This window comes from Molossus molossus, unplaced genomic scaffold (genome assembly GCF_014108415.1).
Source record: "Molossus molossus isolate mMolMol1 unplaced genomic scaffold, mMolMol1.p scaffold_m16_p_4, whole genome shotgun sequence".
NCBI lineage: Eukaryota > Metazoa > Chordata > Mammalia > Chiroptera > Molossidae > Molossus > Molossus molossus.
The window spans coordinates 78,718,725-78,735,974 of NW_023425377.1; the positions used below are offsets into that span (position 1 = coordinate 78,718,725).

The window sequence follows — 17,250 nt, forward strand, 5'->3', positions numbered from 1 at the left end:
GTACGCAGTTTGGGAACTATTTTAAAGATAGGACCTGGGTTCTATCAGATCTGTGGATAGAAGCTCTGGGGTGGAGCATGGGCACCCATCTTTTTTTAAAACCACCACGGTGGAGTTGGCTATACCCCCTGGTTAAGAAACTCTGGTCTTGTAGCTCAGAAGTGGGTGGGATTGGGTGTAACGAAAGCAGAAGTGGTCAGAGCTGAAGGCCTTGGGGGGAAATGTCTCTGACCCTCTGCCAAACCCACTTGAGCAGGTACCAGACTGCCTGCTACCCGGATGGGCTCAGGCCTGGCGGGGCCCTTGCAAAACCAGGATGCAACGTGGCTTTAGGCACACGCTTGCCGGCTTCAGTTACACCTTGCAAATGTGCTGTCGCCTGACAGTTTTGTAATGAAGGCAGGAAACGAATTTGAGCAAGTGCTTGCAAGGAATGCACTGTGAGCAAGCTTCCTGGGGTAACAGCTCAGAGGGAGTGCCCACTAGAAGGTGCTCCCCACCCCCTTGCCTTGCTTCTACCTAGCATGGAGATCCCCATCAGGCAGCACCCTCACCTAGGAGAGGGAGATCATATCTGCCTGCCTGTAGGGCAAAGTCACTGTGTAGACAAGAATCAAGGAGGGGAAAGGACGGAAGTCAATTTTTGATCTGAGGGGAGCCTCTGTACTGTAGCTCCTCTTCCTTCCTCCCCCTCCCTGCTCTCCCTTCTCCCCCTCCACCTCTTCTCCCTCCTCTCTTTTCCCTCCTCTCCAGTGCTGTTGGCACCCTTACCTGTTCTCCCTGAATATCATGAGAATTTGAAGGCACCTCTTTTCCTTGCAGAAAATGGGGAGCAGCAGCACAGTCTGGCACCCCTCCACTCCCCTTTCTATTCTTGGTGAATGTAAACCATCGGTTTCCAGCACTAGGTGTCTACCTCCCAGCAGCACACAGTCCGACCCACCAGGAGGCAGGGGGCAATTGCTAGCCATTTGGTTTATTTATTGTGCTCATCCTTTAAAAATTTCTAGTTGGATTTTTTGGTTTGCTTTTATAATGAGCATACAAGGACAGTAGAACCTATATATAATGCCCAAATGAAAAGACATGCTAAGATGAGGCCTGTACTCTCTCGCCTTCTCCTGATAGGAGTTCTGTTTCATAAAACTTGGAGGCCACTGCCCTGGTTTGTGTGGCTCAATTGGCTGAATATCATCCTGTGCACCAAAAGGTTGCTGATTTGATTATTAGGGCACATACCCAGGTTGGGGGTTCAATCCCTAGTCAGGATATGTACGGGAGGCAACTGATCAGTGTTTATCTCTCACATCAATGTTTCTCTCCCCCCCTCCCCCCTCCCTTCCTCTCTTTAAAATCAATAAAAACATATTTAAAAATAAAAACTTGGAGGCCACTGATTTTCAAGATTAAGATGAGCCTTTAGAACAGGGGACTTGGTGAGGAAGGCATGAATGGAACAAAATGACATTAAAGCAACAAAAGGGCCTTTGCTGTCGCCACTTCTTATAGTACTTTTTTTTCCCATTGATAAGAGAGAGAGAGATATTGATATAGAGAGAAACATCATTCGGTTGCCTCCTGTATGCTCCCAGACCAGGGATCGAACCTGAAACCTAGATTTGTTCCCTGACTGGAAATCAAACCCATAATCCTTCAGTGCACAGGTCAGTGCTCCAACCAACTGAGCCACACCAGCCAGGGTCCTGACAGTATTTTTATGTCAAATAAACCCCTCCAGAATTGATCCACATATATGTAAGTTTTCCCAGTTAGTGGGGCATTGCTGCTTTGTGCATTCATGTACCATATTGTGGGGCACCCCGCATGGCGGTGTAGATGGCGCCCTGGGGTCAGGCTTCAGCCCCAACACGTACCTCTCAGCGTATGACTCTGGATGAGATTCTCACCCCTTCTTGCCTGTCAAGCCAAGGGCAGTGGTAGTACCTTCCCCTGGCCCAAGCCACACAGGATATTAATATCACCATTGTCACTGGGGCCATTTTTCTGTCACCTTCCTTTCTCATTTTAAGTTATTTGTTAATTGAACAATTATTTCTCTTTAATGTTTTTAAAAATTTATTTTAGAGAGAGAGGAAGGGAAAAGGAGAGAGAGATAGAAACATTAATGAGAGGGAAACATCGATTGGCTGCCTCTTTTATGTCCCCCACCAGGGATCGAGCCCATAACCCAGGCATGTGCCCTGACCAGGAATCAAACTGGTGACCTCTTGGTCCACGGAGTAATGCTCAACCAACCTTTTTTTTTTTTTTTTTTTTTTAACTTATTGATTTAAGAGAGAAAACAAACATCAATTTGTTGATCCACTTATTTATGCATTCGTTGGTTGATTCTTATGTGTGCACTGACTGGAGATTGCATCTACAATCTTGGCATATGGGGACGATGCTCTAACCAACTGAGCTACCCAGCCAGGATATTAATTTCTCTTTTTTTTACCACCATGACATCTCACTTATATCCCATCTTTTGGAACTTCTTGCTGATGGATGGTGATGTTTCATCTTCATGCAAAGTCATGTGGGAATTGACTCTTGTTTCCCCTCCAGAAGGTTCCAGCTGCAGCTTTTGAGAAAAGACCGCTAATTGATAATACAGCTTAGGTTCAACGCAGAAAGTTATGCCTCACCTGGCCAGAGTGTGTTGGCCTTCGGGGTTTGAGGACGGCGGGGCTGGCAGTTGCTGAGTGGCCTAGGTCTGTTAGGGGAGAAATTCAGGCATGGACGCAGGGGACAGTGGGTATCTCAGAGCAGAGTAGCTGGGGAGCTGCTTACTGACCACTCAGAGACTCTAGTCAAACCCTGAAGAATGCACCCCCCCCCCATTCTGTAATAAAAAATCAGACACACCCTGACTGGTTTGGCTCAGTGGTTAGGGTGTCAACCCACGGACCAAAGGGTTGCAGGTTAGCCCTGGCCGGTTTGGATCAGCAGTTAGAGTGTCAGTCTGCGGACCAGAGAGTCCTGGGTTTGGTTCCCGCTAAGGGCATGTACCTCGGTTGCAGTTAGTCCCTGCCCTAGTTGGGGTTGAGCGGGTGGCAACCAGTCAGTGTGTATTTCTCACATCGATGTTTCTCTCTCTCTCTTCCCCCCTCCCTCCCTTCCGCTCTATCTGAAGATAAATGCAAAAATGTCCTCTAGTGAAGGAAAAAAATATGGTCGCAGGTTTAATTCTTGTCAAGGGCATCTGGGTTGCAGGTTCGATCCCCAGCTCAGGTCAGGGTTATGCAGGAGGCAACCAATTGATGTGTCTCTCTCACATCATTGTTTTTCTCTATGTCCCTCTTATTCTCTCTTTAAAAAAAAAATCCATGGAAAAATATCCTCAGGTGAGGATTAATAACAACAACAAAAATCACATTGTCAGTAGGGACAGAGAGCAAGAATGCCACCGGCCACTCTGCAGTGAGAACTGAATTCGTACTGTGTTAACCTGTTCAGAAAATTTCCGAGGAGGAAAAGATGCATGATATGAACCCATGAATATAAATGCTTAAAACTCTATATTTCCTTGTGCGTATGGATGTGTATGCAAATGTACAGAAAGATCTGAAAGACTATAAGTCACACTTTTGGGGAGGCCAGTGGAATCACGGGGATCAGAGTGTTACTTCTCTACATTTAAATTTTTATAAAAATAATGTGTTCATGTACTACCTGCTTAATAAAAGCAAGATTTTAAGATAACATTTAAAACACTTACACACAAAATGAAACTGTATGGTCATGCATAAAGACGGATTTGGGGTCAAAAAGACCTAGTTGTGACATCTCCTGCACCACATCCTGTGCATGTGACTTGAGCAAATGACTTACCCTCTTAGCTCTAGACCAGGGGATCTCATGCAGGGGACACTGGGACCTCATCACAACTAGGGAGATGCTGGTGGAGGTCAGAGATGCTGCTCAACACCCCACAGTGCCCGGTATAGCCCCCACCAAGAATGGCCCAGCCCCAGTGTTCCAGTGCCGAGGGGGAGACCCTGTAAGAGAGAGCAGTAGTGTTTAGTGTCCTTCACGGAGGTGCTCTAAGTTAACTCCTGAGACCCCAGCATGGTGCCTGGCCCACCGTAGCCTCTCTGAAGATGTCCTCCCTGAGTGTTCTTATTCAGTGAACATATTGCAACTCTATGAAAGTTCATAATGAAAGGGCCTATGTTAGGGAACAGGGATTATGGTTTCAAAAAACTTTTAGATTCTTTTAAGGTTGATTGATAGAACAAGAAATGAGAAGAATAGAAGGAATTTCCATCTTGCCCTGCAGGTAGAGTGGGCTGGGCCGCGCACCCTGGTCAGACCAGGTTCGCCTTCCTGGCTTCCTCCTTGGCCACACCCACACTCTACAAGTTTGGGTCCTTTACTTGTTGACAGAGTCACGCACATTCTTGAAGCTTCAAAGTACTTTGGGTTTTCTAAAAGTCTCCACCACGAACACAGCTGGGGTGCCAGAGAGGGGAGACCTGGGCATCTCAGAGGCTTCTCCCTGCCCTAGGTGACGCAGAAGATACCCCAAGGAAGCCGAACCTGTGGGACTCCCAGAGCAGTGCAGTAGAGGAAGTGCAGGCTCCAGGGCCACCTGCCACCAGTTCAAATTCTGGCCCCACTTAACCCCTGAGCCTCAGCTCCACTTTCCTACCTGGAGTGCAGACGAGACGAAGGCAGGCCCATGGTTGGAACTTGGCCCACCTAAAGTCCTAGGGGGCCCGCCAGACATGTCCTCAGAGCCCCACCTCTGAAGAGGCACCCAGCCAGAACTAACAACACCCTGAGTTTTGGTTTCCAGATTTTTAGCAGACAACTTTGCACAAGACGCTTGATTTCTGTCATTTCCTCATTGCCAGGTAGATTTGGGGCCACGCCCAGGGTGGAGTCAGGGGATCACCTGGGATGACCTGTGTCAAATTCTTTGTGGGACAGTCTCATGCACAATGGCAGTGAGCACAGGACAAGACCTAAGGGAAGGGGCAGAGCTTTCATCCCCAGGTGTCTTCTGAGCCCCTGAGCAGCAGGTCCCTTCTCAACTAGGTGGAGGGAGGGGGGCAGCAGGCAAGAGGCCAGTTGGCTTGACCACCTTTCTCCTGCACTGGGCAGTTACAGGCATTGTCTTTGCTCTCAGTCCCTGTCCTGCTTGGGGCTGTAACAAGAACCCAGGCCCAGAAATGGATGGGTCTAGTGCACCCTCGAGGTGGCTCCAGTTGCAAGCCTGGTGGCCGGGCCTGCTGCTGTCGTGGCAACGTCAGGAAGGCTGAGTCATGGGGAGCGCACAGATACTCTCCTTCTGAACTAGATGTGCTGTCCTGGGCCAAGGGTTGCCTTTAGTTATGGTCTGGACTCTGCTTCCCATGGAGAAAACTAAGCATCACTTTCCAGGAACCAGGGAAATGCATTTTTATACCTGGTACTTGAGGGTCCCTGTGGGATCTGTCTCTGCAGTGGCCCTGCCAGGCCACCTGCTCAGAACGCTTGCTTTCTCTCTCCTGTGCTGCCCCCAGGACGGTGGCTCTCTGGACCAGGTGTTGAAAGAAGCCAAGAGAATTCCAGAAGAGATCCTGGGGAAGGTCAGCATTGCGGTGAGTGTGCAGTGCCGCTCCCCCGGCCATCACAGCACTGGGTGTGTGCGCGTGCTCCTAGCCCCATGCTTGGCCTCTATTCTCACTCCTACCGTCTCCACGTGGCCAGCGGTGCGTGTCACTGCAGCCCCTTTAAACAAGGAGAGTGTCACCCAGCCGGTGTGGCTCAATGGTTGAGCGTTGACCACGCACCAGAGGTCACCGTTCGATTCCTGGTCAGGGCACATGCCCAGGTTGTGGGCCTGCTCCCCAGGGTGGGGCTTGCAGGAAGCAGCCAGTCTATGTTCTCACTCATCGATGTTTCTATCCCTTTCCCTTCCTCTCTCTCTAAAAATAAAGAAAAAAAAATGAGAGAGAGTGCTGACACCAGTCTCCATTGGCTGTGTGCTGAAAAGGGGCATCCCTTTGCCCATAAAATAGGGGTAACGCTTTCCTGCCCCATATAGGTTCCAGGTTGCACGGGACCCTGGTGATGTAGTCCCAGGCACACAGTGTCCCCCAGCGCAGTATCATGAGTGTTTCCTCTCTGACTTGGTGACAGAGCCACCATACCCTTCACCCCATCAGTCTGGAAGGGTTCCTTAGCACAGCCCCAGCATCAAAGCATTCAACAGATGACGCCTGGTGGGCAGGTATGGCTTCTGTTCGGAGGCAGGGCGGCCCCCGGGCACTCACAGCCCTAACAGAGCCTTGGCCTTGTCTTAGCTTCCATGGGCCTCAGCCCCTCCTCTGAGACTGAGGAGATGGCAGTGTCTGCCTTGTGGGTGGTTGGATGGGTGGGGGGTGGGGGGGTGGTCATGTGAGAATCAGTGAGGTAGGCATCTGTACCCCTCAGTGCCGGGTGTCACTGCCATCCCTGTCTCCTCTCGCTCGTCCCCACCTGAAAACGGGTTCCCCCACATGGCACTGCTCTGCTGACCTCACACCCTGTGGCTCCTTTGCAGGTTCTGCGGGGCCTGGCATATCTCCGGGAAAAGCACCAGATCATGCACCGAGGTAAGATGCACAGGAGCCCCTCCCGGGCCTCTAGGGCCAGTGGGTGGGCCTGAGCCACGCCTCACCCGCTGGCTCTGCTCTCAGATGTGAAACCGTCTAACATCCTCGTCAACTCCAGAGGGGAGATCAAGCTGTGCGATTTTGGGGTGAGCGGGCAGCTCATCGACTCCATGGCCAACTCCTTCGTGGGAACTCGATCCTACATGTCTGTAAGTCCTTTGAGAGGTGTTTTAACATCACGTGCCCTCCCCTCCCCCACTCTCATTGGCTCTTCCCCATTTTCCAGTTTTCCAAAAGCCTGCATGTCCTCATGATATACTTTCTCTTCCTTGCTGGGTTTCTCCTCTCTGAAATTCTGATTTCCACCATGTTCTCACTCAGGTTTATCTCTGGGAATGCCTGCCTGGTTCCTTCCCACAGTCAAGAAGAGTAGTTGGTTAATTTCTGAGCCAAGAAGCTAGCCCTTGGGTATTTTAGGAAACATCGGGTGATAGTTGAAGCAGATTCTGATAAGTTAGTCTTAGGGTTGCTATGAACAAAGAGGCATTCCACTGTCTTTCTTGGGCTGGTCACCCTTTTTTAGAAGTGCCAGGGATTTGGGTTTTGTGTTTTTGGTTATCCTCACCCGAAGATATTTTTCCTTTGACACAGAGTGGGTGGGAGGGAGGGAGGGAGGGAGGGGGAGAGAAAGAGAGAAGCATTGATGTGAGAGAGACACATCGATTGGTTGCCTCCTGCACAAACCTGTATGGGGCAGGGATCAAACCTGCAACCCAGGTACATGTCCTTGACCGGGAATTGAACCCGAGACCCTTTCGCCGACCCTTTAATCGCTAAACCAAACCAGCCAGGGTGGATTTGAGTTTTTAAAGAGCTTCTGTCAGCCCTGGCTGGAAGCTTCTCTCTCCCAAGGTGGGTGGAGGGAGGAGACAGAATCACTTTTTTCTCTAAAGGAGTGGCAGGGGTCAGGATAGGGCTGTGAGGGAACAGTGGAGAGACACTCAGATGCCACCCCTGATCTGGTGCACCGCCCCCAGGTGCCAGTGTTTATCTTTCTCCCTCTGGGCCTTTCTTTTCTCTCTATCTCACCTAATAGCCAGAGCGGTTGCAAGGCACTCACTACTCAGTGCAGTCAGACATCTGGAGCATGGGCCTGTCCCTGGTGGAGCTGTCCATTGGAAGGTATCCCATCCCCCCGCCAGACGCCAAGGAACTGGAGGCCATATTTGGCCGGCCCATGGTCGATGGGGCAGAAGGAGAGCCTCACAGCATCTCACCGCGGCCGAGACCCCCTGGACGCCCCATCAGTGGTATGGCCTGTGTCTGGCATTTCCGGTTTGGATGGGCAATGACCAGCGTAGGGAATGCCATGCCGGGGGATGGCAGCTGTCTCCCCTCTGGCCCTTCTTGGCAGCACCTGTCCCCTGGGTCGTGCTAACTGCGGTCAGTAGTCCTCAGATGGTCCTAAGGCTTCTAGGGACGTGCTGGAAGCAGCGCCCCTGACCTGTCCCATCCGGGACAGCTGCACCTGTTGTCACCAGCTGGTGGGATCTAGAAACCAGCCCCTCAGCCAAGCCACTGGTTGGGTTGGATTTTCCAACATTTTATCACGAAAATGTCCAAGCATACAGAAAAGCCAAAAGGCTTGCCCAGTGAACTCCCTATGCCCACCGCCTAGCCACTGCCCTGAATGTTCTGCTGTGTTTGGGCCAGGCCTTCCAGGGACACCCACAGTTGAAAGGAACTGGACTCAATTTCCTTAGGGAGGGGACAAGAGGCTGGAGGCATTGGGCTCCTAGACAGTTCTTGGTACTAAGAGCGGCCGCCTATGAGTTGGAAGGCTGAGAGGTTCAGGCTGATGTTTCCACCACTCTGGAGGGTGGCGACGGGGAGGGTCGCAGCTGAGGTGGCATAACCTGGGAACAGTGCTTGAAAGGAAGAAAGTTGAGTTAAGTGAGAGTCCAGTGTATTATGGTCCATTGGCTTCATAACAGTTTTATTGAAATAGAATTCAAGTACCATATGATTCTCTCTTTTCAGGCGTGTAATTTAGTGGATTTTGGTATTGCGCTTCACACTTTTCTATGGCTGAATAAGATTCCCCTGGGTGGATGGACTATATTTTGTGTATTTGTTCACCACTGATAGACACATGGGCTGTCAAATGGTGATTTTCAGTGTTTTCAAGTCTAGACCTTCCTCTTTCCTAGGGCTGCACCCAGACGGTTAGGTGTCTTGATTTCCTGTAAGGGGAGAATCTTGGAATCTTGCCCCCAACTGTGTCCCCAGGCTCTGCCCCCGCACCTCCCAGTCCAACTCCCCTATGGCCTCCCTGGTGTTCCCCTTCGGCCCCTTCCCAGCTGGGAGGAACGGTGGGTCATGCCAGGCCACCCTGGCCCTCCAGCACCTTCTCCAGCCCCTGCCCCAGCCTTCATGCCCATTTCAGGATGGGACAGAAGGCAAAAGTCCAATTGCCAAACCCAGACCTGGCCAGCTGGGTCTAGGACAGGGGTCAGCCACCCCCTGCCAGCCTACTGCAGCCTCCACCTGAAGCTCCATGCACAGTCATGCTGCTGTCCTCGCTTGCAGTCAGCACACCAGCACCACCCCACACTGCACCGTGTGCCACTAAGCAGGGGGTCGTACCACCTGGATGCAGCACCATGCCAAATGTGTAACTTCTCAAAAAATGCTCCTGTTCCTTTTGGTGTTTTACTTTTATTTTATTTATTTATTTTAATTCATTAGGAGTGAAGTTACTTTCCTAGGAAGTGAACTTAGTAGCCAGGCCAGGGAGCCTCCCCTGGTTCCGGCCAGTATGGGAAAAAAGTTCCCGGCTTACCCAGCACGCTCAGACCTTAGTGCCCAACAGAAATGCATCGGCCACTTGCCTGTCTCACCCCCGTTTTTGTTTTTCTCTTGGGCAGGTCACGGGGTGGATAGCCGACCGGCTATGGCTATCTTCGAACTGCTGGATTATATTGTGAATGAGGTGGGTACCTGAAGGCCCTTTGACACGTCTTCATGCTGGCGAATTCAGTTGTTGAAATGGAGACCATTCTTTTCAAAAGGTTATCAAGTGTAAAAACATGTGGTGTTCTAGCTGTGCTGCAGAAATCCACCCCTCCCCAAGAGACATGTTTTTGTATTTATAAAGATGAACCCAGCCCGGCCGGTGTGGCTCAGTGGTTGAACGTCGATCCATGCACCAAGAGGTCCCCGGTTTGATTCCCGGTCAGGGCACATGCCCAGGTTGTGGGCCAAATCCCTAGTGGGGGGCATACAAGAGGCAGCCACTCAGTGTTCTCTCTCATCGATGTTTCTCTCTCTCTCCCTCTCCCTTCCTCTCTCTCAAAAAAAAAATCAATAAAGAAAAATTTTTTTTAAAAAATGAACCCAGAATTCCCACCGCAGCCCTCTCCCTTCTAGGCCAGTAGCCAAGTGTTTGGGTCAAGGAGCTAAGCCACTCCCAGAGCTCTGACACCCAGCATCTCTTTCTCTGAGCATCTTGAGTCAGTGTACATGGAGTCATAAATAGTCCCATTTCCTTAGGGAAAGCCCAGGGCCCACTCTTTTCTGGGAAGAAGGCACAGAGCACCTGGAAGGGTGGTGTGAATGTTCCCATTGTACAGACATAAACAGGCCTAAGGATGGAAGCAACCTTCTCCGAGGCCTGCATCTGGGAAGGGATGGAGCAGGACCTGACCCCTAAGCCTCCCTCTCAGCAAGGCCCAGTCACCTTCACCGGGCCTCTGGGCTGACATGTATTTTCCATGACCCTTTGGAGTCTGGGCAGAGAAACAGGGCAGCTGGGCTGCCTGTGGTATGGGGATTGGCCCAGGGCTGAGTGTCAAGGTGAGCAGTCGGTGGCAACAGAACAGGGTGGAGTGACTGGTGACACAGCTCTGCCTGTATTCGAAAGTGCCACCCAGCGAGCACCTCCCTCCCTGAGCAGGAAGACTGGGTCCCGGGACTGGGGAGGTGGAAGGAGCTGAAGAGGAGGCCCTGTGGTTTTCACCAGGACAGTCTCTGACACGGGCCTGATCCTGCACATGACCGTCACCAGCCTTGGACGTGTGTCAGGCCCAGCTCCTCAGGCTCTTCCAGCATTCAGGCCCTAAACCCTGCAAAGAGCTACCCTCTGGTCCAGACCTTTAGCTCATTCAAGACACCCACAGAGGTGGGTGGCTCGGACGAGTGACACCACCCTTGTCCATAAAATGAAGGTGAGCCCTGCTCTCCTTCCCTGTAGAGCCAGTGTGATTCTCAGATGAGCACTGTCAAAAGAAAACCGTGGAAGAGCCCAACCCAGTTGGCAGAGCCAGTGGCAGGGCCTGCCGAGAAGCCGCTGGATGGGAGAGGAGAGGGGTGCCCCCTCCGCCCCTAGCAGGATGAAGGGACTGGGCCCCGAGAGGTGTGTCCTGAGGGTCCCCAAGGGCCATGCTGCCCTCACATGCGCAAGGCTAGTAAGCGTCTTCTTCCTAATTCCAGAACCATCCGTGAGTGTCCTACTCCCACCTGTGTTCTCTCCCACAGCCCCCTCCGAAGCTGCCTAGTGGCGTCTTCACCCAGGACTTCCAGGAATTTGTGAATAAATGGTAAGGTGCCACAACCTCCAGTGTGGTCTTGGGTGGGTAGGGCTGGGTGCCAGGCCCTCAGAAGCCGCCCCCCCCCCCCCCCCCCCCCGTCTCCTGGAGTGGGCCGCCCACGCTCCCAGCCATCAACCTAGATGTGTCCCTTTCTGGCCCCAGCCCAGACCCCTCTGCCGAGCCTACCGCTCAGGAATGCTGGGTGGACAGCAGCATCTGGTGGGACACCTGTGGTCACCTGAGAACCCAGATTCTCTTTCCAAGGCTGCTAAGTCACGGTGTCCAGCTGCCATCCCCAGCTCATCCCCAAAACCCGGAGTGAACCAGGATTACAGGCACTTTGGAAATAAAGCTGTTCCCACCTTGCTTTCTGCCAGCAGGCTCCCCCAATCCCCTGAGCCCTGCAACCCAACAGCGTCTGAAAAGCCTTCCTAGCCAGGTGCTAGGAGGTGGTCAGCTGTTCCCTCTGAAGAAGGGCCTGGGGCCAGTGGCCTGGAGACCAGGAGAGAGGGGCCAGCACCGCCCCACTTACCTTTAGGGCCACCCTGCATGTCAGGATGAGCGGACATGCCAACCTGGTGCCTGGAGACTGCATGACTTACAGCAGCAGACCTGCCCCAGGGGTGAAGGTGCCACAGGCTTTCTGCATTACTTCTGGCCAATGCGGCGTGGCACAAATCCAATTAGCCATTGTCCGTGTGAACATTTTTATCTCCATGCAAGGTTTTCTGTGTCCGAAGGGCTACCATTGGGCCCCACGTTGCTTTGAGTAGTTGCATTTAAGCAGTTCTGCTTTTTTGAAGGAAAAAGTTCCATTTTGACAATCAGACTCCCAAATTTGGGGGTTTTGCTGGAAATGGAGCTGTAGTTGCTGCTGGGCCTCTGACCAAGCAGTAGCTGGGGTTTCCCATTTTCTCTCCCTTTCTCTCTGGTCGTGGTCTCAGACCCATGCGCTTCACCCCCAAGGCATCCTGCCCTGACACCACTGACCCATGGGGACCAGGCAGTAGAGTGGTAGCAAGTCCCCAAGGCCACCAGCTAACTGCCCTGTCTTGTCTCCCCATGCTCTGTCTGGTTGCCCATCTCATGGAACCCCCAGCCTCATTAAGAACCCAGCCGAGCGAGCAGATCTGAAGATGCTCATGGTGAGTGATGCTGCAGATTCTGGGGTCACCAGGGGTGCAGGCTACCACCCAGGGCCCCTTCCTTCTCAGGAGAGGGAAATCCTGGCCAGGCCTCCTGAGCCAGCTCTTGTCATGGGGTGCGTGTCCAGCAGGAGAGCCCCTGTGGGTCTCCTGGCCCATAAGCGAGAATGATCCAGAGTGATCTCTGCCCTCTCAGCTCCTGGGGGAACATAAGGGCTCCAGCCATGAGTGGTTGCAGTTGTTTCTGGAGAACGGTGGGCTCTAAAGCTTCTGGACTGCTCCCATCTTGGGCTTGTCAAGCCCCCGCAGGTCAGGGAGGCCATGGGGTTGGTGCCTTTCTTAATGTCCCACACCACTCAATGTCCTTGAAAACCAAAGTGGCCACTGAAACTCGCCTTCCACTCAGGACCTTACATAGGACATTTGTGTAATTTGCCTGTTCCTCCCAAGGCTCGGTGCTCCCTGCCTGTGAGTCTTGCCTTCCGTGCCTCCTCTGAGAAGGCCCCGGCACCCTGTCTAATCCCACCCCACTGTTAGTTGTGGCGACAGGCTGTGTCCCGGTTGTAGTCACCATTTGCTGTGATCAAAATAGGAAACCTAGCCTGGAGTACCGCGTGGGAAGGGGTCTGCATCTGCCTGATTCTAGAAACTTCTTACTGTGTTTGACATAGGAGGTTTTCCAGAATCATATAAGATACATGTTTATTATAAAAGATACAAACATGAAACAGAGAAGCGCATTCATGTTGAAATGCCCGACAGAGCTCCCCTTCACCAGCTCTCCCATTCACCCTGTGTAGGAAAACCTCCCGGGCCTCTCTGCCTTAGTAAAACTGTCTGACCCTGGCCGGTTTGGCTCGGCGGTTAGAGCGTTGGCCTGCAGTCCAGAGAGGCCCCAGTTCGGTTCCCGCTAAGGGCACGTGCCTCGGTTGCAGTTTGTCCCCGGCCCTGGTTGGTCATGCGGGTGGCAGCCACTTGATGGATGTGTCCCTTTCACAGCGATGTTTCTCTCTCTCTCTTCCTCTCTCTCCCTCCCACTCTACCTGAACAAAATAAATAAATTAAATAAATAAATAAATAAAACTGTCTGCTCTTCAGGGCTAACTTTGCACCTAGACCACAGGAGTTCTGTTTCCTTCTTTGGCGTTTCACCCAAGCCTGCACCGACCTTCAGGAAGATGAGGGTGCTCTTGCCTGCCCCCAGCTTGCATAAGAGGCAGCACCCCTCCATGGACCCTGAGGCCCCGCCCTCCTGCCCTGGGCCACCCTCCAGGCACACCCTGGTCGGAAAAGCATCCGTTTGCCCCACCCCACCCAGAACCAGGAAGCTCTAGTGCTCTGCTGTTTCTGCTGGAAGCGCCAGCTAGCGAGGCTATCTAAATTCCCTAGACAGTGGAATGCACAAATCTGCTCTTCAGCCTCACAGCCATATCTATCTATTTATGTATATTTTTTGTTAATCTTCACTCAAGGATATTTTTTCATGGATTTTTTTTTTTTTAATATTGAGAGGGAGGGAGGGAGAAAGAGAGAAACATTGATGTGAGAGAGACCACATCGATTGGTTGCCTCCCTCATGACCCTGATCAGAGCTGGGGATCGAACCTGCAACCCAGGCAGGTGCCCTTGACCAGGAATCAAACCTGTGACCCTTCAAACCAAGGGCCAATACTATGACCACTGAGCCAAACCAACCAGGGCCTCACAGCCTCATTGAAAGGGCCCAGGGGCCTCTTGTGGCTGGTGGCTGCCATACTGGATGGGATTGTAGGAAACTTGCTATCTTCACAGGCAGTTCTGCTACAGATCAGATGGTCTCTGCCTGCAGGGAACATTAGGCCATGTCTGCTGACCCCCATGATCATCACAACTGGGGGTACTCTTGGCATTGAATGGGTGGGGGCCAGACATGCGGGCTCGCCATTCCACAGTACCCAGGACAGCCCCACAGGGATCAACCTGGCCCCAGTGTAGCAGTGCTGAGGCAGAGACCTGGGCTGCAAGGAGCTCAGAGCAGCCCCATTGTCCCCTGAGACCCTGTCCCACTTCTTTGTAGCTTTGGGCATGGCACTTCCCTGCTCCCTGTCCTAAGTGTGTCTTTCTGCACTGGGGACTTTTTCTCTCTGTTTTTGGGTTTTGATCCCCGATGGCCTGCCAGATCTGAGCAGAAGCCTGGACCCTTTCTCCCTGTGGACACCAGGCTGTTCACGGCACCTCTTCTTCCCTTTCAGAACCATGGCTTCATCAAACGGTCTGAGGTGGAAGAAGTGGATTTTGCTGGCTGGTTGTGTAAAACGCTGCGTCTGAACCAGCCCAGCACGCCCACGCGTACTGCTGTGTGATTCTGCTGGTGATCTGGCCGAGTCGGTCCACCCGCCCTCCCGCCCAGGACAGACCAGCTCCTCCCCTCCTTTCCCGCGAGCCTCGGAGGAGACGACACACACAGCGGAACATTCACTTCCTCTTCCACCTGTCGCAGCTTTGGGCCCCGTGGTCTCTGGGGAAGGGTGACGCTGCCCATGTTGTCGTCTCGGAACCTGCTTACTTAGGTTTAAAAAAAAAAAAAAAAAAACAGGGAAAGAACAAGCAAACCGAGATCCTTGTACTTGTTCTGTTTGTTCTTTGGGTGTCAGCCTCTGGTCCAACCCCAGGAGGAACAGTGTCCCTCAGCGGCAGCCCAGCCAGCTGGGCCACAGAGAAATTGGGGTAGGGGTGGCATCAGGAACTGGCTTTGCTCTTTTTTTCAAGGGACAAAGACTCAGGGAACCCCTAGGCATTGGCATCTTGCACTAAAACAGGAAATGCTGCCTTGCATTTCTGTGTGTCATCCCCTTGCCTGGCACCTGCCCCTTTAATGGTGGCCCTCAGCAGGCCCAAATAGCAGTTGGCTGTTGGTTGTCATGAGGTCCACTGCCCCTGGCCACTGCTGCCTCTTGTCATGCAGCCTGGTACAGCCAGCCCTGCCTGTCCTCAGCAGAGTGTGACCTGCCCCAAAGGGGCCTGGTCCTCTCCTGTGCCTTAGGAGCAGACACTTCTGACTCTTCGTAGTAGCAGCTGAGCCAACACTCGACTCGGCAGAAAGGAAGTGTTGGGTTTCCAAGAGCTCAGTGCGGTTGAACCCCCCAGCAGATTCAGCAGATAAGGCCTGTGCTCCCCCTCACCTGCCTACGTGAGCGGGTGGCACTGTCAGTCACCTCTGCTCACCCAGTGAATCAAAAGTGATCACCCAGGGCACATCCCTCTTTCGGGCCCTTGAACCGTTGTCCACAGCTGGTTGTGACTGAAACAGCGGGAGGGAGGTTGCCCTGGTCCCTGTGTACTTTGAGGTGGCCAGCCTTTCTGCCTCAGGGCTCAGACAGAGACCAGAAGGCCACCTCTGGGCCTTCAGAAGTATGAAACGGGGGAGGTCAGGGCTGCTTCTAAGGCTCCCCTTCTCCGCACTCTGGACATGTTAAAGCTCTCAGCCACCCCTCTCAATGCATCCTGATGGCTTGAAACAAGCTGATATTTATCTGTGGCAAATTGTAGGGAAGGGTTCTCGGAGGGACGTGGCCTGGTGCAAGCCAAGCTGGCCTTGCGTTTCTGGAGAAGGTGCAGCAGAAGGCAGGGGCATGTGGCCCTGTGGGAACTGCTAGATCCTTTTCTTAGGGAGACCCTTCTAGTCTCCCGTGTTCCTTTTTTTTTTTCGGTGGACACCAGAGAGAAGACAAATTGGTGGCTCTTTCAACCAACTTTCCAGGTTTCTGCCACTTCATAGTCTACCCCCTCCCCCAAAGTTTCACCTGATTTAGAAAAGAACAAGAAGATAACTAAAAGTTATGAAGGTGTTGCTCTGTGAGTACCCCAGCTCCCTCTGGACCTTCCTCAGAGGGGAAGGGCCCCTCACTGGTGAACCACAGATGGGCCACATCTTTGGGCCTGTCCTGTATATCTCGGGTTCCCATTAGCGTGGAACCAGCTGCCATTTACATGGAGTAAAAGACCACATTGGTGGGGGTTGGAGGGAGCTGGGGGTGGAATTTAGGGTTGGTAAGGGGAATAGGAGGGTGACTTGAAAGTGGGTCCCTCCACAAGCATTGAGAGGTCTAGGTGCCACCCCAAGGCCCTCAACTACACACAACATCTGGGCCACTATCTGCATTCTCTACTATACTGTTGTTTTTGCCAGGATTCCTTGGCACATCTGGAAAGGTGTAGAGAGAAACTAGCTCTTCCCACTCAGCATCATAACTTCTGGAAAGGGGGGAATCACACCAGAGTTTGTCTGAACCACTGACAGCTGAGTTTCCAGGTGTCTCCCTCAGTAGCCATTCCCAAATTTGGTACCTGCTAATTCAGTCACTGTGGTCCTCATGGTCCAGGACTGGCTGCTCCTAACTGCCTGGCCAATGTGACCGCAGACCTAGGGACCTGCTTCCTGTCCCAGCAATGTATTGCAAGGGGGCAGGCATTTTAGTGAAACTCCATGACTGCCCTTGGTTAGGGGGTCTCCTGAGGTAGGGATTCAGGCAGAAGTTGTCATCAGGCCTCGGCCCTGGTTCTTAGGAGAGACCGAGTGTTTTGTACATGTGTCAAGATTTCTTTGGCTGTTCTTTAAAAACCCTGGGACGGCCAAGTACGTGAGATGATAGCCACTGTGTTAAGGTGGATGTTGTGAACACAGCAATGCCTATGACCCCCCCCCCCCAGCACCCCTCTCTGACCTCTGTCCAAAAAAAAAAAGCTTTAGAATTTTGCACAATGGGTATTCTTTATTTGTTTTGTGTTTTCTTCACTTTTTTGGTGCTTGGTTTGCAAGAAGAAAATCTCAAACACGTTGTCAATACAAGTCTGTGCAGCTCAACAGCACTTTACATGACCACGTGCTGTCCCGTGTCCCCACCTGGTTCCTTTCCATGGTGTTTGTACCTCAGAGCCAGTAGCTCACCCCAA

At 52.4% G+C, this 17,250-nt stretch overlaps 1 protein-coding gene across 1 annotated transcript in view; it reads left to right on the forward strand.

The window, feature by feature from the left end:
* MAP2K2 (mitogen-activated protein kinase kinase 2) overlaps positions 1-16,965 on the forward strand; it is a 29,560-nt gene extending 12,595 nt beyond the window's left edge. The window contains exons 4-11 of the mRNA XM_036240298.1: positions 5,511-5,588; positions 6,533-6,584; positions 6,669-6,793; positions 7,681-7,894; positions 9,512-9,576; positions 11,121-11,182; positions 12,273-12,318; positions 14,550-16,965. Of these exons, the coding sequence (XP_036096191.1) occupies positions 5,511-5,588; positions 6,533-6,584; positions 6,669-6,793; positions 7,681-7,894; positions 9,512-9,576; positions 11,121-11,182; positions 12,273-12,318; positions 14,550-14,660 (753 nt within the window). The 3' untranslated portion in view covers positions 14,661-16,965. The remainder of the gene's footprint in view (positions 1-5,510; positions 5,589-6,532; positions 6,585-6,668; positions 6,794-7,680; positions 7,895-9,511; positions 9,577-11,120; positions 11,183-12,272; positions 12,319-14,549) is intronic.
* The last annotated feature ends 285 nt before the right edge of the window (positions 16,966-17,250 follow it).